The sequence below is a fragment of the Anarhichas minor genome, unplaced genomic scaffold, assembly GCF_050575085.1.
Source record: "Anarhichas minor isolate MPS153535 unplaced genomic scaffold, ASM5057508v1 ptg000017l, whole genome shotgun sequence".
Lineage (NCBI taxonomy): Eukaryota > Metazoa > Chordata > Actinopteri > Perciformes > Anarhichadidae > Anarhichas > Anarhichas minor.
The window spans coordinates 13269567-13286434 of record NW_027466463.1 but is presented as its reverse complement, the minus strand read 5'-3'; the positions used below and the strand labels follow the sequence as shown (position 1 = coordinate 13286434).

Below are 16868 nucleotides of genomic sequence, written 5' to 3'. Positions count from 1 at the left end.
ATTATTCAATATTAGTAAGAGATGCGTCAACTGGAGGGTTACATTTCCAAGTATTGCAAAGAGAACCAACAGGAAGATAAATAAAATTGGGCCTGTAGCAGCATCCTCGTAGTAAAAACACAGAATGCAGCATGTTATGAATCATTTGACATAAATTAAAAAATACCGTTATTCACAAACAAACAATATAGACTTCTCTTTAAACAAATCCAATGTTATAGGCAATGAGCATTCAGTGCCAGCTCAGGAATATGTGTTGGAACTATACAGTGATGGCTATGTCAAGGTGTGTATGTGTGTTTGTCACCGTTACACAGTGTGTACATAAGGCACAAATAAATATGTTCCGTAGATCTCAAGAACCCGCCTTCAACACAGCACTTTTTCGCGTCCTCAGCAACACACCCACCAAGTGTGAGGTCGATCGGATAAGGCGGTTATTGAAAAAATTGCAGGATAGACAGACAAAGACTCCTTCCATGTTAGTCGGATGCTTGTTTTATGGAATAAATACTGTGTGGTTTAAAATGAGTTTGTTAAATAGCACTAAATGATCAACGTTTTTTAGCAGTTGGCAAACATTGAAAATGTCTCAGTGCTTACCACAAAAACCCTTCAGATCATTTATGCTGCACTGTAGAGCATAATATCTGACTGCAGTCGCTGGCCCACTTTTAGTGCACTTTGATTGGCTGTATCTTTATGCATTCATAGAGAAGAACGTGTAGGACCGTGACTTTTTCTTCCTTTCTATTACATAAAAAATGTCATTGCTTTTGTTTTGGATTTATTGTAACCTTTATCTTACAATAACAGGTCGACAAGTAGGCAAGTGCCTCCCATTTGCAATAGAGGTACATTTCAAAGTAAAATGAATCCCATATTTAGCGTAAACGGTTGGACTTTTGAAGATATTTATTGAAAGCAGTTAAATGGTAGTGGCTGGGAAGGAGCACTGTCCTCAGTATTCCTCTCAGATAAACGATCTCTCAAGCGTCATCTGAATCTGTGATCCCCAGCCAGTAGATTCCTTGAAAGTTACCAAGGGAATCGGCAATCTGGATTGCCTTTGTGCAGCTGGGAGAGCGAGAGACGTGAAAATGATTTCAAAGACTTAAGGATGAATCATGCTCAAACTGCAGCTGCCATTTATTAGCACAATTTACTCGTTATTTTCGAAGCTAACTAAGAGTCTGAGTTTGGGAGTGTTTGCTATAGAAGCTATAGCATTGCGAGGGTTTTATTCTGTAAAAAGCTTCATTAAAAGTGTTGATAAATGAACCTAACAGCAACTTCTATGTTTGTCATAATTAGTCATGACACTACGTCTTAATAATACCTTAGAGCAAGGGACACATCATTTATCAGCTATTACCTCCATAATGAAGATGAAGATACATGTTTAAGTAAAGTGTGAAATGCATTCAGTGCTGGTTGGATGTCAGAATAAGTGCAAGAGTCTGTCTCCTCTTAAAGAAAGGCTTCTCTTGGTGTGTTAGTTTGGATCTACTGCAGGGTTCACACTGATCTATTCAGGGTCAGCCCAACACGTTACATGAAAACATACTGTACAAACACACATTATCACCATTACGCTCAAGATACACTAATTGCTTTCCTTTTCTTTTTTTCTTTTTTTTGACTTGCTCTATTTCTGATGGGAATATTTAAAGAGCACAGCATTTCAACAGGATCCTGTTTGACAGGTGCTTGTTCAAAAGGGCCCGAGTTGTGCTTGCTGTGCTGCAGATTTTTGTTACCATTTCTTGCCTGTCACGGTGATGAAACGGGAACCCATAAGAAATTGACAGCCTGTATTGCTCAAGGCCAAACATATCTGAGGCTGGCTTGTTCCTTGATGTGGCCAACAGGGCTAAAAGAGTGGAGGTAATCCTTTAAGATTTAAGAAGGTTTTTTTTTTTGCAGATTTCTGAGAGGTTATCAGTACAGTCTGTTTGTCAGTAAACCTTGCACCTGGTGAAGAAAAGTAGAGCTTTTTTTTGTAGAGTGGCAGGTTAGGGATTTAGCACTTTTTAGTCTGTTTGAATGAAATAGAGAACATGCTGCTTTTTACAGGTCAAATCATTATTTGGGTACCGGGATATATTGTTTATTTTCGCCATCTGTGAGATTGAGCTCAGAGATTTTTTTAGTCAGTTGAAAGAGAATATCTGTAGAAAACTACTCTTTAAAAACTATCAATCTTTTTTTTTATTGATGTCTTTTGTGTTCAGTTCAATGTTCAATGTCTTCAATGAAGACATTTCTTTCCTTTCATTTCTTTTAATTCGACAAGCAACAGAATATACTAAACGTAGCAGAACTGAGCACACTTAAATATCTGTTTATATATCGTTAACATATTCAACAACCTTACAGCACATCACATATTTCCCTCATACTGTGCAGCCCTAGCACCAGTATACCACAGGGGATTTAAAAGATCAGCTATTCCAGAAATCCTTTGCACATTTAAAGACTGCCATGATTCATTTAATTTAAGACCACTCCATGTCAGCCTCCCTCTCTCTGAGTGGGAAACTGGCACATTCACTGTCTGATTAAAAAAAGAGAGCCAATACGAAAAAGGTGCTGCTGTAATGTACCTTGGGAGCTTTGTTCCTCATGAAGGAGATATATGGACACGTCATACATCATCATCGATTCCAAAAAGTGCTATGTCACAGGTACCACGGTGACCTTGTGTAGTTCACATCCTGCGCCTCCACTCTGTCAACAACATATGACAAATGGAAATGATTGCCGTATTTGAACAGCTTTTTACACAGAAAAGACTATTCAGTAATAGTGCATCAGCAAAAGCCTTCTTCACTGATTCTTTGAAATAATATAAGATGACAGGTCAAAAAAATATTTTTTGAAACGTTTTATCATTGATAAGATTACTTGCGACGCAGGAACTAAAAGGGTGTTTGTTATCTGCCTGACCTTGGCTTTTCTCATGTAAATATAACAATAGTTAGGCTTACAGCAGAAAATCAATGCCCTCTTTTGTCACAAAATCTCTTTCTCATGTGCGTGAACCTAAACCAAATATCAAGCGTGCTATTTCTCACTTATGGTCACTGCTGCTGTCTGAATAATAGATACGAGGGACTATAAACGCCATGATAATTATTACCACGGACATGCGTACCACAGGGGGACGTTGTGTTCTATATTCTATTATTAAAGTTGCATCTCGGAATAGATAACCTTTTGAACATTACACTCGGGGAATATGTGGAATTAATAATACAAGATGTAATCTGTGTCTTTTAAAGCCTAGGAAGTGAGAGTGTCAGCTCGGGTTCAAAACCTACTTTTATATGTATCACACTCTTAAGACTGATGTATAAAGAACAGATCCAAAGAAATTATTCTAACTAGCATTCAAAATGCAAGACATTCAACGGATGCAGAACGTAAACTTAAAAATGTCCTTCTACATAGATATTTAAAAAAAGAAAGAGACCCCAATGCATCCGAAGATATAATAGGAGCCACTACAAGTGGTTTAAATGATAGCTTCCAAAGTTTTGACTCTGACAGATGAGAGTCTTGGTTGGTCCCAAGAACACCACATATCTCTTTTTGTGTTCCCTCTGATCTCTCATCATCTCTTGGGCCTTACATGAAGAGCCCTCGGATTTATCGATCAATGGCCGTAAACAAAACATAGATTGAACTGGACAGTTGAGCAACACAAACGGATTACTGCCTTTTTATTCCTCCACACGCAATTGGTCACTAGAGCCTCGGCTAAAAAATTAAAAAAGGCCAATGGGCGGCAGGACTGCGGCGCACGGAGCAGATTGGGCAACAAAGATGTGGCAGACTCAGGAATAGAATGACAATGAGAAGAATGTGGCGTGTGAGTGCGCATGTGTGTGCATTTAAACGGTGTGTCTGTGTGGGCAATATAAATGGATGAAAGCAGAATCCCATGTGTAATCCAATTGTATTGGCAAGGTATTGAGCGTAATACCAGTCAATCCAATTGTCAATGCTTGGTTACATGATGGAGTGCAAGAGCTTCTGAGTGATCATTTCCATGTTATTGTATACGTGTGTGTGTGTGTGTGTGTGTGTGTACATGCCAACAACACATGTGTACAGTTGAATGAATATCTGCATACAGATGGAGGTTGCACATGCTAGCTCACCATATTTATACATCACTGACAGCTATGCATATTTCACAGGGTGGAGAACCCTGCATTGCAGTGTTTGTACATGGCAGTCATGCTCTTTATGTGAGAGCGACTCAGGGTTAGACTAGAAGAGGAGAATTAAAGCTACATCACCGAGCCCATCTCTCTCTCTGTTCTGCCTTGGTGTAGTGTTGTATATTGTCGTCTCACTTCCCTACAGCTGTAATGTATTCCTGGGTTTTCCACCTGTGTTTACTAAAGCTGCAGAACAGGAAATTCGCTGAGGAATTGTGGTTAAACAGCTTCATTTGAAACAAACGGCAAAACAGACACCAGGAGTGCAGTGCATGTATTTAATAAAAGCAACAAATACACCTAAAGCAGTACAATACTGACAACAATAATAACACTAAAGCATGTTATTCCAGTCAATAATGTGCGTTACACCCTTACTTTCTTTGTTGCATCGGGGCAAAGTCGGAAACCTTCAAAACAAAAATGATAATTCTGTCGTCAGTAATGAAGAAAGTAATTTCCTTGGGCTATCTTGCCTTTAGCCCAATGATAAATTAATCAACATTAAGTAAAGTATTTTCTTCCAGCCTGAGCAGAGTGGTCATTTCAGTACAAAAACCAAAGAAAACCAAACTTTTAGAACCATAACGGCATGCCATGTACCGAGGCACATCAAAGGAATTATAGAAATGAGAAATATTCCTGTGTAAATCAGCAATGACTTAAATTGAAAGAATGAGAGAAATTACCTTTTTTTTTACTTTCTATCCAATAGTAACTAAACCTGTCCTCTCTGTCTTTGTCTTTTCTGTCTACAGCAGTGGCCCCCACACTTCCCAGTCTACGTTCAGAGGTGTTCAAGCCATGTGTGGAAGACAAGGACCTGGCCTTTTGTCTAAACGAGGGAGAGTGCTCCATCATTGAAACTGTGGCTGGGGTTCACAGACACTGCAGGTGAGTGTGTGTGTGTGTGTGTGTGTGTGTGTGTGTGTGTGTGTGTGTGTGTGTGTGTGTGTGTGTGTGTGAGGCATTTGGTTTCTCTTTCAGCATTGACGTTTCCTCTCTTTGCCCTTCCCTTTCAATCACTAACCTTGGGGTCATTTTCATTCAAGCTGCTCTTTTCATTCAAGCTCCTGACTGACTGTTGTTAGAGTGATGAAACACAAGAACACGGTTGTGCAAAATGCATCTCAAAATCACCAAATATCTAGAAGAACCCAAACCACTAATCGAGGGATCAGACATGCTTTGGTAGGGCTTGGTATCGGTATTTGAAATAACCCAGTACCAAGTAGTACCAAAACTTCCCTTGTCAAACAATACCTGCATTGGATGCTTTTTGTACCCAGATCGAGAAAAAAAGTACTACTTGTATGGTTTTGCTTGCAGCCAATCACAGCAAGCGTCCTCTGATTTAATGTGACATGTGATTGGCCCACTACGGCAGCAGCTACAACCCATACAGTTTATAGTGTGGTGAGGTAGAAGCGCATGTGGTTGGTCGGAGAAGGCAGTTCAGCGTGAACGTTTGAAAGTATGGCTATATTACACGCCTGTGGTGTCTGACAAAAATAAATCATGATATTTTTTTTAGCGACACCCAGCCCTGCAGTAGATGCAGCTGATTCTCCCAATCCACAAGATCAAATTACACAAATTGGAAAGAACTCTTTCCATGCAGATCCAAGTAGGAAGCCCACGGGGAGCAAATTTGATCTGTCTTTAATTTGGTCCGACAAAACTTTTAATAGTGATAGTAGTCTTTTTCTCTCTGGTATAAATGCATTTTAATGGAAGGTGTTAAGATGGGACTCTTGCGAGATCTTTCTTTGATCTTACTTAAAAGCAACATAATTCTTTCTTGTTTTTGGCAATTTTCTTTCCTGTTATTTTTTCCCTCAGGCAGTCACTAACAGCCGGAACCCAATAAATACAGTAGAGGTAACTTCTCTAAATAAAGCCTTAACCGCAGGGAGGCTGGAAGTCAGTTAGAGGTGGGGGTCTAGAGAGAAAGTCCGTCTTTAAAACGACGTCATGCTAAATGATGACGTTCATGTTCATTGCATTCATTTGAATGGCCAGGATCATTTATATTAAATAGTTATTAACAACATTTTACAAACATTTCCAGGTCTCCCCTGGGTTGTTAGAGGGCTTGGGTATTGTGCAGTCGTTGGGGTCTAGGAACACACAGTACTGTATGTCAAAGCAGCCACTGCTATACACAGTCAACAACACGGAGCACTGGCTGAAGCTAATGAGAGGAGGGAGTGAGGCAGTGTATGGGTGACGCATAACCAGGTAACTATAGTTTATGATAATGAAATACAGTGATAATACTACCATTTCATACAGAGGACGAGTCTGTACCGATGCACATTCACCCTGCAGAGGTTCATATGAAATATACTGTGTATATATATTTATATAATATATACAGTATATGTTTTTTTTATTGCTATGGTAGTAAAACAATAGGCCTCCAGAAAAATACAGGGGATGCTGCAACAACCGTGCTGATGCTTAGCTGACTTTGACACAACTCATAATGAGGCAGGCATAACTAAAATGTTGTCAATTACCTGTATTCAATTTATGAAAGGCACAAATCCAATCATTTATATTGCCTGCATTATCAAGCAAATATCATTTATCTGACAGCTAGTTGTGTTTTTTCATATTTATCATCAGAGTAAGCAAGCTTTGTTTACATAGCGCTCAAAGCAGAAAATGCAAAGTGGTTTAAAGATAGTGGAAAAGAGAAGGTATGTACACAACAAAAAGTAAATAGTATAAAAATAATGCTTATCAATCTTTTTGAGTATATTCAGTAATTTTATCTCTGTCGTTTGAGCCAATAAAGACTAGGTTTGTGTTTACTGCAAGAACCGCAGCCATGAAACAGTATACGAGGAAAGCATTCTTATTATTGATGTACATGTGATTGTATGTGCATTGTAGATTTATGTGCATACACGCACCCTTCATTAGTGGGTGCCAGTTCTCGCTTGGACCTTCAGCTTCGCTCTTCTTTGCATGTTCCTGCATGTCTGCTTCCCCTCACACCCTGATGCACCACCCACTTTAACTCAACTCTGTTACATCACTTTAAAAATACATCACTTTAAATATACATGATACGATATTTTCTCTGCGGGAAGGGTTGTGCCGAATGGTGCCGAGTTGAAAAACAGCTCATCAGTACACCTACCTGGAATTATAGAGGCATAGATCTAAATGATGCATGAGCATGAGTCAAGCTTCTTGGAAAAGTAAATGTAAAAAAAAAAAAAAAAAAAGTGATTCAGACAATTAACAAGATTGGAACGTCCCCACCTTGAAACCCTGAAGAAACCCTGAAGACTCGCACTGTAGCAACTGCCTTCTGGGCAATAAGTAGTGACAGTTGAATGACTGCACATACTGTAGGACTCAGGAAAAAGACTGGAGGGCCTAACCAAGAGGCACTGTATGCCAACAAGCTGAGTGCCTGTTGTGGGAAAGAATGATTATATAGGTTTGTGACTACTTTCATTGAAACGTTGGGTTTGTTATATTTGCCTGAATGAAGTACCGGCAGTAAGCAAGAAATATACTATCAACTTTTCTTTTTCAAATCATTTTATATATTCAAAACCTAGACTGTATAAAATATGGGAGAAGTGTCTGTGACGTCACCCATGAGTTTCAAAAGGTGGATTTACAATTTCCAGGTTCATCATGTGATGCCATGGGGCCTCCAACTTTGTATGCAGTTCTCTTAATACATCCAAGCTAAAAATGAGGAAAAAGAAGGACCATTAGTGCCTTGATATAATTTAAATGAATGAGTTGTATACAATTCACACCCAGTACAGTCGTTAACGGGGAAATAAGCTGCAGTGATCAAAACCGTTTTTGTGTACCAGGCTGTAAACATGATCATTTCTGCTGTAAAGTTGGGCATTTTAACTTAAAGGTCTGTGGGGTTGGACTCACTTTTGGAGCCAGCCTCAAGTGGCCAATTGAAGAACCACAGTTTTTGCCACTTTCACTATACCTTCATTTCTTAGCACCAGAGGTTGCCGCTTAAAACTCGCTGCCATGCTGATGTTGTTTGATATCATCGCTGATAGAGGGATATTCAGATGTGCTTGTAATTTTCAAGAAGCGCTCCTACAGGACAGTGATCCCCAAATGTTTTTATTTTTCAAATATTTGAAGATAATTTGCAACAAGTAAGTTTGAAAACTAATTTTAACTCACAGATTACATTAAAGCTGCATTCAATTATTTGTAACCACTAGGTAACAGAGAGTTTCCAAAACAGTAAAGTTTAAACAGTTGAACTGAAAATCAAAACTTTAAAGCAGATAAACTTCCACAAAATTATTCCATTTTATGGACCAAATGAATTATTTCAAGAGTGATTTGTGCTGCAGTCTCCCATAAATACCAGAAATCATTTAGTTGCCCTTTTGTCTACTAACACATTTATCAGAGGAACATCACATTCTTTCTATCTACCTGCAGAAATTAATTCCATGATTCACTCGTCTCGTTTCTTTCACCAGCTGCTGATGAAACTATCTGTCTTTGTTTTGGCTTGCTAAATGTTCGACTCTCCTTGCCAGCCTTTTGTTTACTACAGATCTTCGCCATTTCATGCGGAGCAGGTAGCATACAGTCAGCTTTTGAGAGGTTTTTTTTGCTGAAAATGGCAACCATATGGACTGTCAGACCAAAACAATGAGCTGAAGACTGCAAATAGCAGTAGGTTGGCTGCTGTGCCGTTACTGTATTCACACTACCCTGAGCACAGTGTAGTCCTCTGTTCTTCTTCCTATCAGAGATACAACTAACAAGGGAAAAGTTTTAACATGACCAAATATAAGTTTTCGGTGGAAATACAGCAGTTGATCAATCATCCCTTCCAAGCACTGGCCGGATCAGCGTCCTCATGGCAATAACTGCTGGTCTCTTCAGTCTGTTCTAAAGTACAGAAAAGTAAAAGGTATAACGATCGCTGCTTCCTCTGACGTCATCTTCTCCTCCAGGCCACAGTGCGAAGAGCATAATAGATGGTCGGATGTTGACAAGTAAAGATGTCAGGCCGATCTTTAAAGACTTGAATCATTGGATGGGAACACAGTTTTCAACTTGGGAATCAATTTATTTTGTTATGAAACATTTCCTTAGCTGTCCTCCTCCTCCTCGTCCCCCCCCCCCCCCCGGACATTCATGTTTGCGAAAGCTAATAAGGCTCCCAAAATAAACATGCAAATGTGAGTTTAAGACCTACTTCCACACCAGAGCTGTGGCTTCTTATACACTAAATACCCCAAAAATGTACAATAACTCAAAGATCTTGTGGTAAGTGGGGCACATATAGAATTGTCACTGAACCAATGTCAACTGTAGAAAGTGCACTGATTTCTCAATGGAGGATTTTTAAACCAAGCCATTACTTCAGAGTCCTGTCACACTCCCTAATATGTCTAAGTTTCATGAGGAGGAAATGTCAGTAAAATCAGAGAAGATCAAACCAAATCATTCATTGGAGTTTATATGAAGAAGCATAAATGTAATTTAAACAGTCTTTAGATTAAAGGTGCAAGATAAAATGAATATAAAGTAGTTGACCCACAATATTTCCTGTAAATGCACAGATTTATGTAAATACAATGTCATACAGTTAAAACGTTTATAATATTTAGCTCTATGGCTCTTATTGCCGCCATTGCCCCCAAATTCTTCATACCTAGTACAGCACGAGTCAAGTCATTGAAAAGCAATGCTACAGCAATGCAGTGTCCGTTTACTTCATAGAAGTCTAAAAATAAGGAACACGTCTCATTTGGTATATAAAGCAGCAGTTGCCACGCAGTGCAAACCACGAAGAGCTGCACATCTCAATGTTAGTCCTGTGTAGATGCAGATCGATATCAAATCTGCCCCCAGGAGGAGGAGAAACATCATTTTGACGCGCACTTCTGATAGCAAAGGAGAGACTAAGATGATGCCACGCCTTTCTTTTGCTCCAAGATGTCAGACTCACTAAGCGCACAAAAGTAGAATGCGCATATTATATGGGAATATGAAAAAGTTAAAGGTGGAGGAATGCATTATCAGGAAGTGTAGTAGAGCCGGCTGTCACACCCAATCAAGTCACCTGTTTTCCTATTCTTGTGTTCAGAAGCGCAGCACTCAGACAGACTCGTGATGGTGAGTCTGGAATAAAGCGCGCCACTAAAGCTCCTCCCGAAGGGCAAAATATGTGCCAGAGGTAGAGAATCGCCACCAAATGAAATTGACATTGGAAGCAATAACACGTGTTCCTGTGATCCTACGAGGACTCTTACCCAGTGTAGGAATTCAGTATGTGAAGAGACAAATAGAACCTGCGGCAGACTGTTGGGACACCTTGGCTGTGCCGGTGCTGCGTGGACCTGCCAATGCCTGGCAGTGCCATAGAGGATACAGCTAGCTCCACAACTGTCACTCCATGCGTAACGTTGCATGCCGATGGTTCTGGGGTAGAATAACAATCGCAACACACAGCCACAAGTGTATTCATTTCTGAGAGCGATTTAAGATATTTCTCTCCAGATGAGGGATTCAAGTTAAAATGACACATATCACGTATCATCTGCAAAAACGTTTGAAAATGATTTGTTTTATATATTTCTTTTTGAAAAGCAAAATAGCATATGACTGTGCCTTGCACCATGCGCTTTTGATGTGATCTGCATAGATGGGCGGTACAAGGGCAAATTATGGTAGTTATTAATGTCACAATCTCAGTGCTGCATAATCGCTACTGACACAAACCGCATTGTACATTTCCTTCCACTTAAGCACAGCCAAATTCATGGCAAATCAGTGCATTGTGTGGTGTGTTGTGCGTTTCATTTTGGATCAGCGTGTTTATAAAAATAGCGACAGTTCCGCGTTGAGTTGTTAGGAGGTTAATTGGTGGTGCAAAGAGTAATGCATTGGTGTGAGGTCTGCGAATTACATGAGGGCATGTGTGTAATTCAGTGAGTCAAAGCTTGCCAGAACCACTTACTGTCCTCCCAGAGCCCAAGACAAAATAGGACCTTGTGGCCTCTCATAATATCTTGTGAGAATAATTGTGTTGTAATTGATCATTCTGCATGGGTGCCCTTCATTCAGCTCAGCCCTTATTGATGATATGCCTCAGCCTGAGTAACATTCTTTCTGCATTTTTCAATACAATTATTTCAAGCAGGTTGTAGTTTAAAAATATTGGACCTGTTCAGCGATGTGGGCTTTTTGACTTTGATGTGAGGGCTCAGCAGTATCGGTGTGACATGTGCTCAGCAAACCAAAAAGCATGCAGTTAGCCACGTGTGGGAGGTGTTGTGGAATATTTTACTCTGAATGAGGGTGCACTGCAGCTTTGGCTGCCACCTGCATTGTGTTGTGTTGTGTTTTTGTGACACACAGCAAAGGTTTTAACTTTCAGGTGTTGAGAAGCTGCGCATGCTTTACTCGGGGAGTGCAACACATCAGAGATGTATACGTTCTTGGTTGTTGTATGACGATTTTCACACAAAAACTGCGTGCTTTTTTTTAAAAGTCTTCATGTACACAAATAACACCTACTTATTTACAGAAAGTAAAGATCTTTTTTTTCTACTTGCTTCCTTTCAACAGAATGTTTCCTAACTTTTGACAGCAGAGGCACACTTGTGTTGTACAGATGATGCAAAACTGCTGCAAGTTGGCTTTATAGTTGAACCAGCTTGATGCCAGTTTGCCAAAGAGGAAAATAAAGAGGAAAAACATAAATTGGAACGAGCATTGTGTGCATCTGTACTATTTTGTCACAGAAACCTTTATATTAGGTATTTTTCATTTTGATTCCGCTGGTAGGACCTGTACATGAAATTGACAATATCTTATAAGGAGGTCTAGAAATGCAGCTTTTCTAGAAAACTTTAAATGTGGATGTAATGATCCTGTGTTAAAGGGTGTTTCCTTTTCATGAAATGGAAAACGTTATTAGGACAAATTTGGGATTAATTAAAGGTGTATTTAAATTAAAAGCAAATGGAATTGATCTGCCTTTTCTGTCAATTTAGATCCTTACCTATTAATGACAATATAATTGGTAATTAAACCAGAAATAGATGTTTTTCTGACTGTAATAACGAGTATTATACAGCAGAAGAAAAAGTCCGCCGTGCCTATTGGTTTCTTTGTGTTTAACCATTGCCTTTAGATAACCGTGCGTTTTTAATGGTTCAGCTTTTATTCTCTTTAGCATGGAGGATGAAGCACTATCCTCTCTCTCTGTGCGAGTGCATCTTTGTGTGTGCATTAAAAGCCTGGCAAAGCTCAAGGTAGCTCGTGTCTGCTATTACCATGGTAACTTCTTCCCTCATTAGTGTGAGGCCAGAAGCAGAAAAAGTTGTTGACTCACTTATGGTGCTCAGATGCTCTATCACCGCATTGTACACGTTGTGCATTGATTCTGATTAATGAATTTAAATAATTATCACCCAATGGTATGAATGACATGCTGTCGTGAATAATTCATGACACAATTTGCACATTGGATCAGCTTCGAACAGAGCTATGCTGACATAACATTGTGTTTTACGTGTGCGTAAAACCCTAAAACTTCAAAACCCATCTTTGCAGATTGATAGCTCGCAAAACCAGTATTTCATGAGCAAAGTGCTAACACTGTTCGTGTGCGTGTGTGTGTGTGTGTGCGCGTGAAACCGAATGCCTGAGGGGACGTGTTCATCTACCCTGATGAGGAAGCACATGAAATTTCAGAAAAAGACAATGCCATTGGTCCCATGAGGAAAAGAGCTATTGTTTGCTGTAGGGTTAAGCTTAAGGATAGGCCGAGTGAGTGTGTTCGTCTTCGTCTCTGTGAGCCCGTTAATGTTTTTACCCCAGGACCCTGGAGACGTTGACAGCAGTATTAACAGAATCTGATATGACAAAATGAATCATATATATGAAGACCACAGCCTCTTAACTTCCCCTTCCTGTTTTTCTGCCTCTCATCTTCCTTTTTCTATGGGGAGCATGTTCAGCGATTAAATTGTCACCGCACCGTCAGACCTTGACAGGCTGCACTAATCCACGATGCCGTCGCTGCTCTGCTGATCCATCCTGCTAGGGAGGACGTTCTCCAGGCTTAAAGCCAATGGGCCATGTCCCCCACTACCCCACCCTGCTCCTGTATTAACGCAGCACAATTATAAACGTGGGAGCAGACTTACCTGTTGGCAACATCTTGGAACGGAGTAGAGTTGGCACATTAAGTTTGTAATTCAAGTTAATTAATCAAGAGATTTTTTTTTTTTTTTTTTTTAATAGACTAAAGTGCATCTTCTCCTTATCTGACCAACAACAAGACAGTGTATAGCTTTCATTATATATGAGCTACTAATAACAAGCGCACTACTGTAACCACCGTCTCAGCTCTTTCAGTAGATATTTTAGTTTCTGCCAGCTCGTCACAAACACTGCAGATGAAAGAAGCCTGTGTCCATATGACGCTAATTAAGGCTGCCTTGTTTTTCAAGCTACAAAACATAAGAAGCATGGCACAGTTGTGTTGTCAAGAAAACCCACCATGTCTGCAGACAATTAAAACGTTGCAAGGTTTTGGTCTATAATTTACTATTTTACATACCAGCGGTTTTAAAAAATTTTTTTTTTTTAAAGGTGCAAGATCCAGGACTAGAAGCAGTTTGATTTCCTCCCAACGGCTCTCAGCATGTAGCAACTCAAAGCTAACGGTGCTAACAGCACAAACCGCAAACTATACAGCGAAAGCGCGACGGAGCTAACGATGTTTACCTGAGGGGGAATTGGTGGGTGGCTGCTACGCTTCTGCTGTCGGTCGTGACTGCGTTCTCAGCTGTAACCGCCGTATTAAAAGGAGCAGCAGCCGTGAGCCAACTAGTGAGGCCCACTCACATGCACTAAAAGCACGTTAACAAAGCAAGAATAAGCTTGATTAACAACACACACAGAGGGAGAGCGACTTCGTTCTGTGCTTAGCTAGACGTTACTCCATAATAATTATCCGAATGTGAAATACAACTCCTTTAAATTGCTTCTTTGATTCAACAAGCAACACATTCTTGTTACAGTATTACAAGGTGCAGTAGTGCCCATAAATAAAAAAAAAACAACCACACTCAAATTTAATACATTTTCGCTACAAAATCATTGTATACCGTTAATCCATTTTTTTTTACTTGAGGACCTGCTTTTTTAAAAGCAATTTGAACCAAAGGGGGAATTGTTTTTCTTTGTTTTTCTTTGTGGCAGTACTGCGAGTGGCCACTGGGACAAATTGTCAGCAAAGATGAATGATTCACGGTCCCCGAGTGTAGCTGGCATTCAAATGTCAGTCACACACACTGCCATTATAATTGCTCATACAGACACCTAAAGATAGAGGCAGTTTCCACAACTATGTCTGTTTTTGAAAAAAAAGGAAAAATGAGCTCAAATGCTGCAAAATCATTATATAAATATTTCCTCACACAAAAAGTAAGGGGAACCAAATTTCAGTTTGATTCAAAGATTTTACCAAAGGACTAAGCATAAATACTCATGCCTTTGACGCTGCCATGTTGCCTCCCCCACACACACACACACACACACCCTTAACAGCTATAGAGTGTCGAACGTATCATCACTGTATGTTTCCACATTTACAAATAGACATTTCTGAAGAGAACTGTGCACAATCGCAGTCGCAGAGCTTAAGAGGATCACAAACAAAATAACAGACACACTCATCACACAGCATCTCTCACCACTCTCTCTTCCCCACATCAAATGCACGCTAAGACTTTTGATAAAGTAATGACAGCGCATTTGGATTCACTCACCACGAAGAGACTCCGTTGGATTTGAAGGCAGCCGTACACAGCCTCAGTTTGTTGCCTGTAGCACTTGTCATTTCATTTTGAGCCCAGCTGGTGAAGGATAACAGCTGCTTCTCATTACTGATGTTTAGTCTAAATGATTTTCAGCAGTGGACACAGAATAGTGACTGTATAGCAGCATCATCATGTTTGAGCACAGAAACACTTAGACAGCAGACTTTGATATCTCTGTAGCCAACACATGCAGATGGGGTCTCTGGAGATTTTCCGAAGGACTGCCATACTGAGCCTGTTACTTTGTCATCAGGACAAACCAGATAGAGGAGGACAAGAAGACAGACAGACCGTTCGGTGGATTGTGCTAGAAGGGAATCAATGGAGGATAAGGATGTCGCTTCCTCCCATCCCAGGGGTATCTGTTTGTCAAATCTATAAGATCAGGAGTTCAGGTTCAGCATAGACCTTGAAACATGTGCTACAACATTGCTAATGATTGTCATCTGTATTCCAGCAGAGGGGGCTGCACTGACTTCATCATTACAGGTATACACGTCATGAAAAAAAGAGACTTTTTTATATTCATGTAAAGATGTTGGTTTTTTAAATTTCATTTTTCACCAATTAGCCTTTATGGAGGGAACATCTGAATAATGAGCCTATGTTCTTCATAATATTGCCTCCTCTATTTTCTCCCACACTCTACCTTGTCTTCCTCATTTTGTCCCTCTGTCAGAAGTGAAGTACAGTAAGACGCAGGCCTTCTTCGTAGCATCTTTACTGACATTATCTCTGCTGCGGCTTGTGTATTTTATCCTCAGAAGGGTGTCAAATAAAAATAATGGGATCAGTTAGTTGTGGAAACACGAGCCAGAGGATTCAGCGAGATCAGGAAAGAGGAGATCACCTGAAAAAAAGAGATAGAGAACGTCAGAATACAACAGTTTTTGGTGCTTATCCAGGGTGATATTTCATCATCAAATGATCTGACGTGATTCTTTATTTTTCCTGATGTCTTCGTTATGCTTGGCATGTTTTCACGAGAGGGATTGTTTTGGAATTCTTGCACCGAGAGAACTGTCCATGTTTATTGATAGAACGCTCCGGAATTCAATTAGAATGTAATTACGTAAAGTAGCTAATGAAAGTAGACAGAGAGAGAAAATCCCATTGTTCCACCTTCCACCTCTCAGGCTAAAATCAATTATCAAGCGACAGAGTAGTTTAATCCATGCGGGAAACAACAAGCAACGTGGGGATGAATATTCATTCGTCAATACAGACATATGTTCTTTAAAACAGAGCTAGAATGGGAAGAGCAGTTACAAACAGTAAGCCAAGTTTGAATTCTTATTTAAACAAAAAACGTTTCTTTTTGGCTTATTTTTACCTGAAAAAACGCAAACCTTGTTTCTAAAACCTTTTTTTTTTTTCCATTTTCTCATTCAATATATTTATAAAAATGATAAGTAATGGTCTTAAAAACATTAGAAGTTAGGAAAATCGTTCTATCTTCTAATGATCACGCCAGTCAACCCAGGTACCATTAGACTGACTGGCGTGAAGATAAACGGGCAAATTCCTCTTTAAGTTGATCATTGTTATTATTAGAAGTTTTAAGATTTTATCTTTTTCGTCTTAGAAACCATACGAGTACATGACAGAGATTATCTTATAACCAGCAGCCTTGGACTGCTGATTCACACACATCTGATGTTACCACAGTCAATTTAAAGTTTAAGCACATCGTGGGTTTGAAGCTAAGCCGTCTTATCTATCTGCACATCTCAGTTGCTTTTGGCATTCAGGGAGCCCTTTGTAGAAAGCTGTA

General features: G+C 39.7%; 1 protein-coding gene across 1 annotated transcript in view; it reads left to right on the top strand.

The window, feature by feature from the left end:
• The window catches only part of nrg3b (neuregulin 3b), a 166884-nt gene that overhangs the window by 80494 nt on the left and 69522 nt on the right, over positions 1–16868 (top strand). The window contains exon 2 of the mRNA XM_076093788.1: positions 4988–5123. Within this exon, the coding sequence (XP_075949903.1) occupies positions 4988–5123 (136 nt within the window). The remainder of the gene's footprint in view (positions 1–4987; positions 5124–16868) is intronic.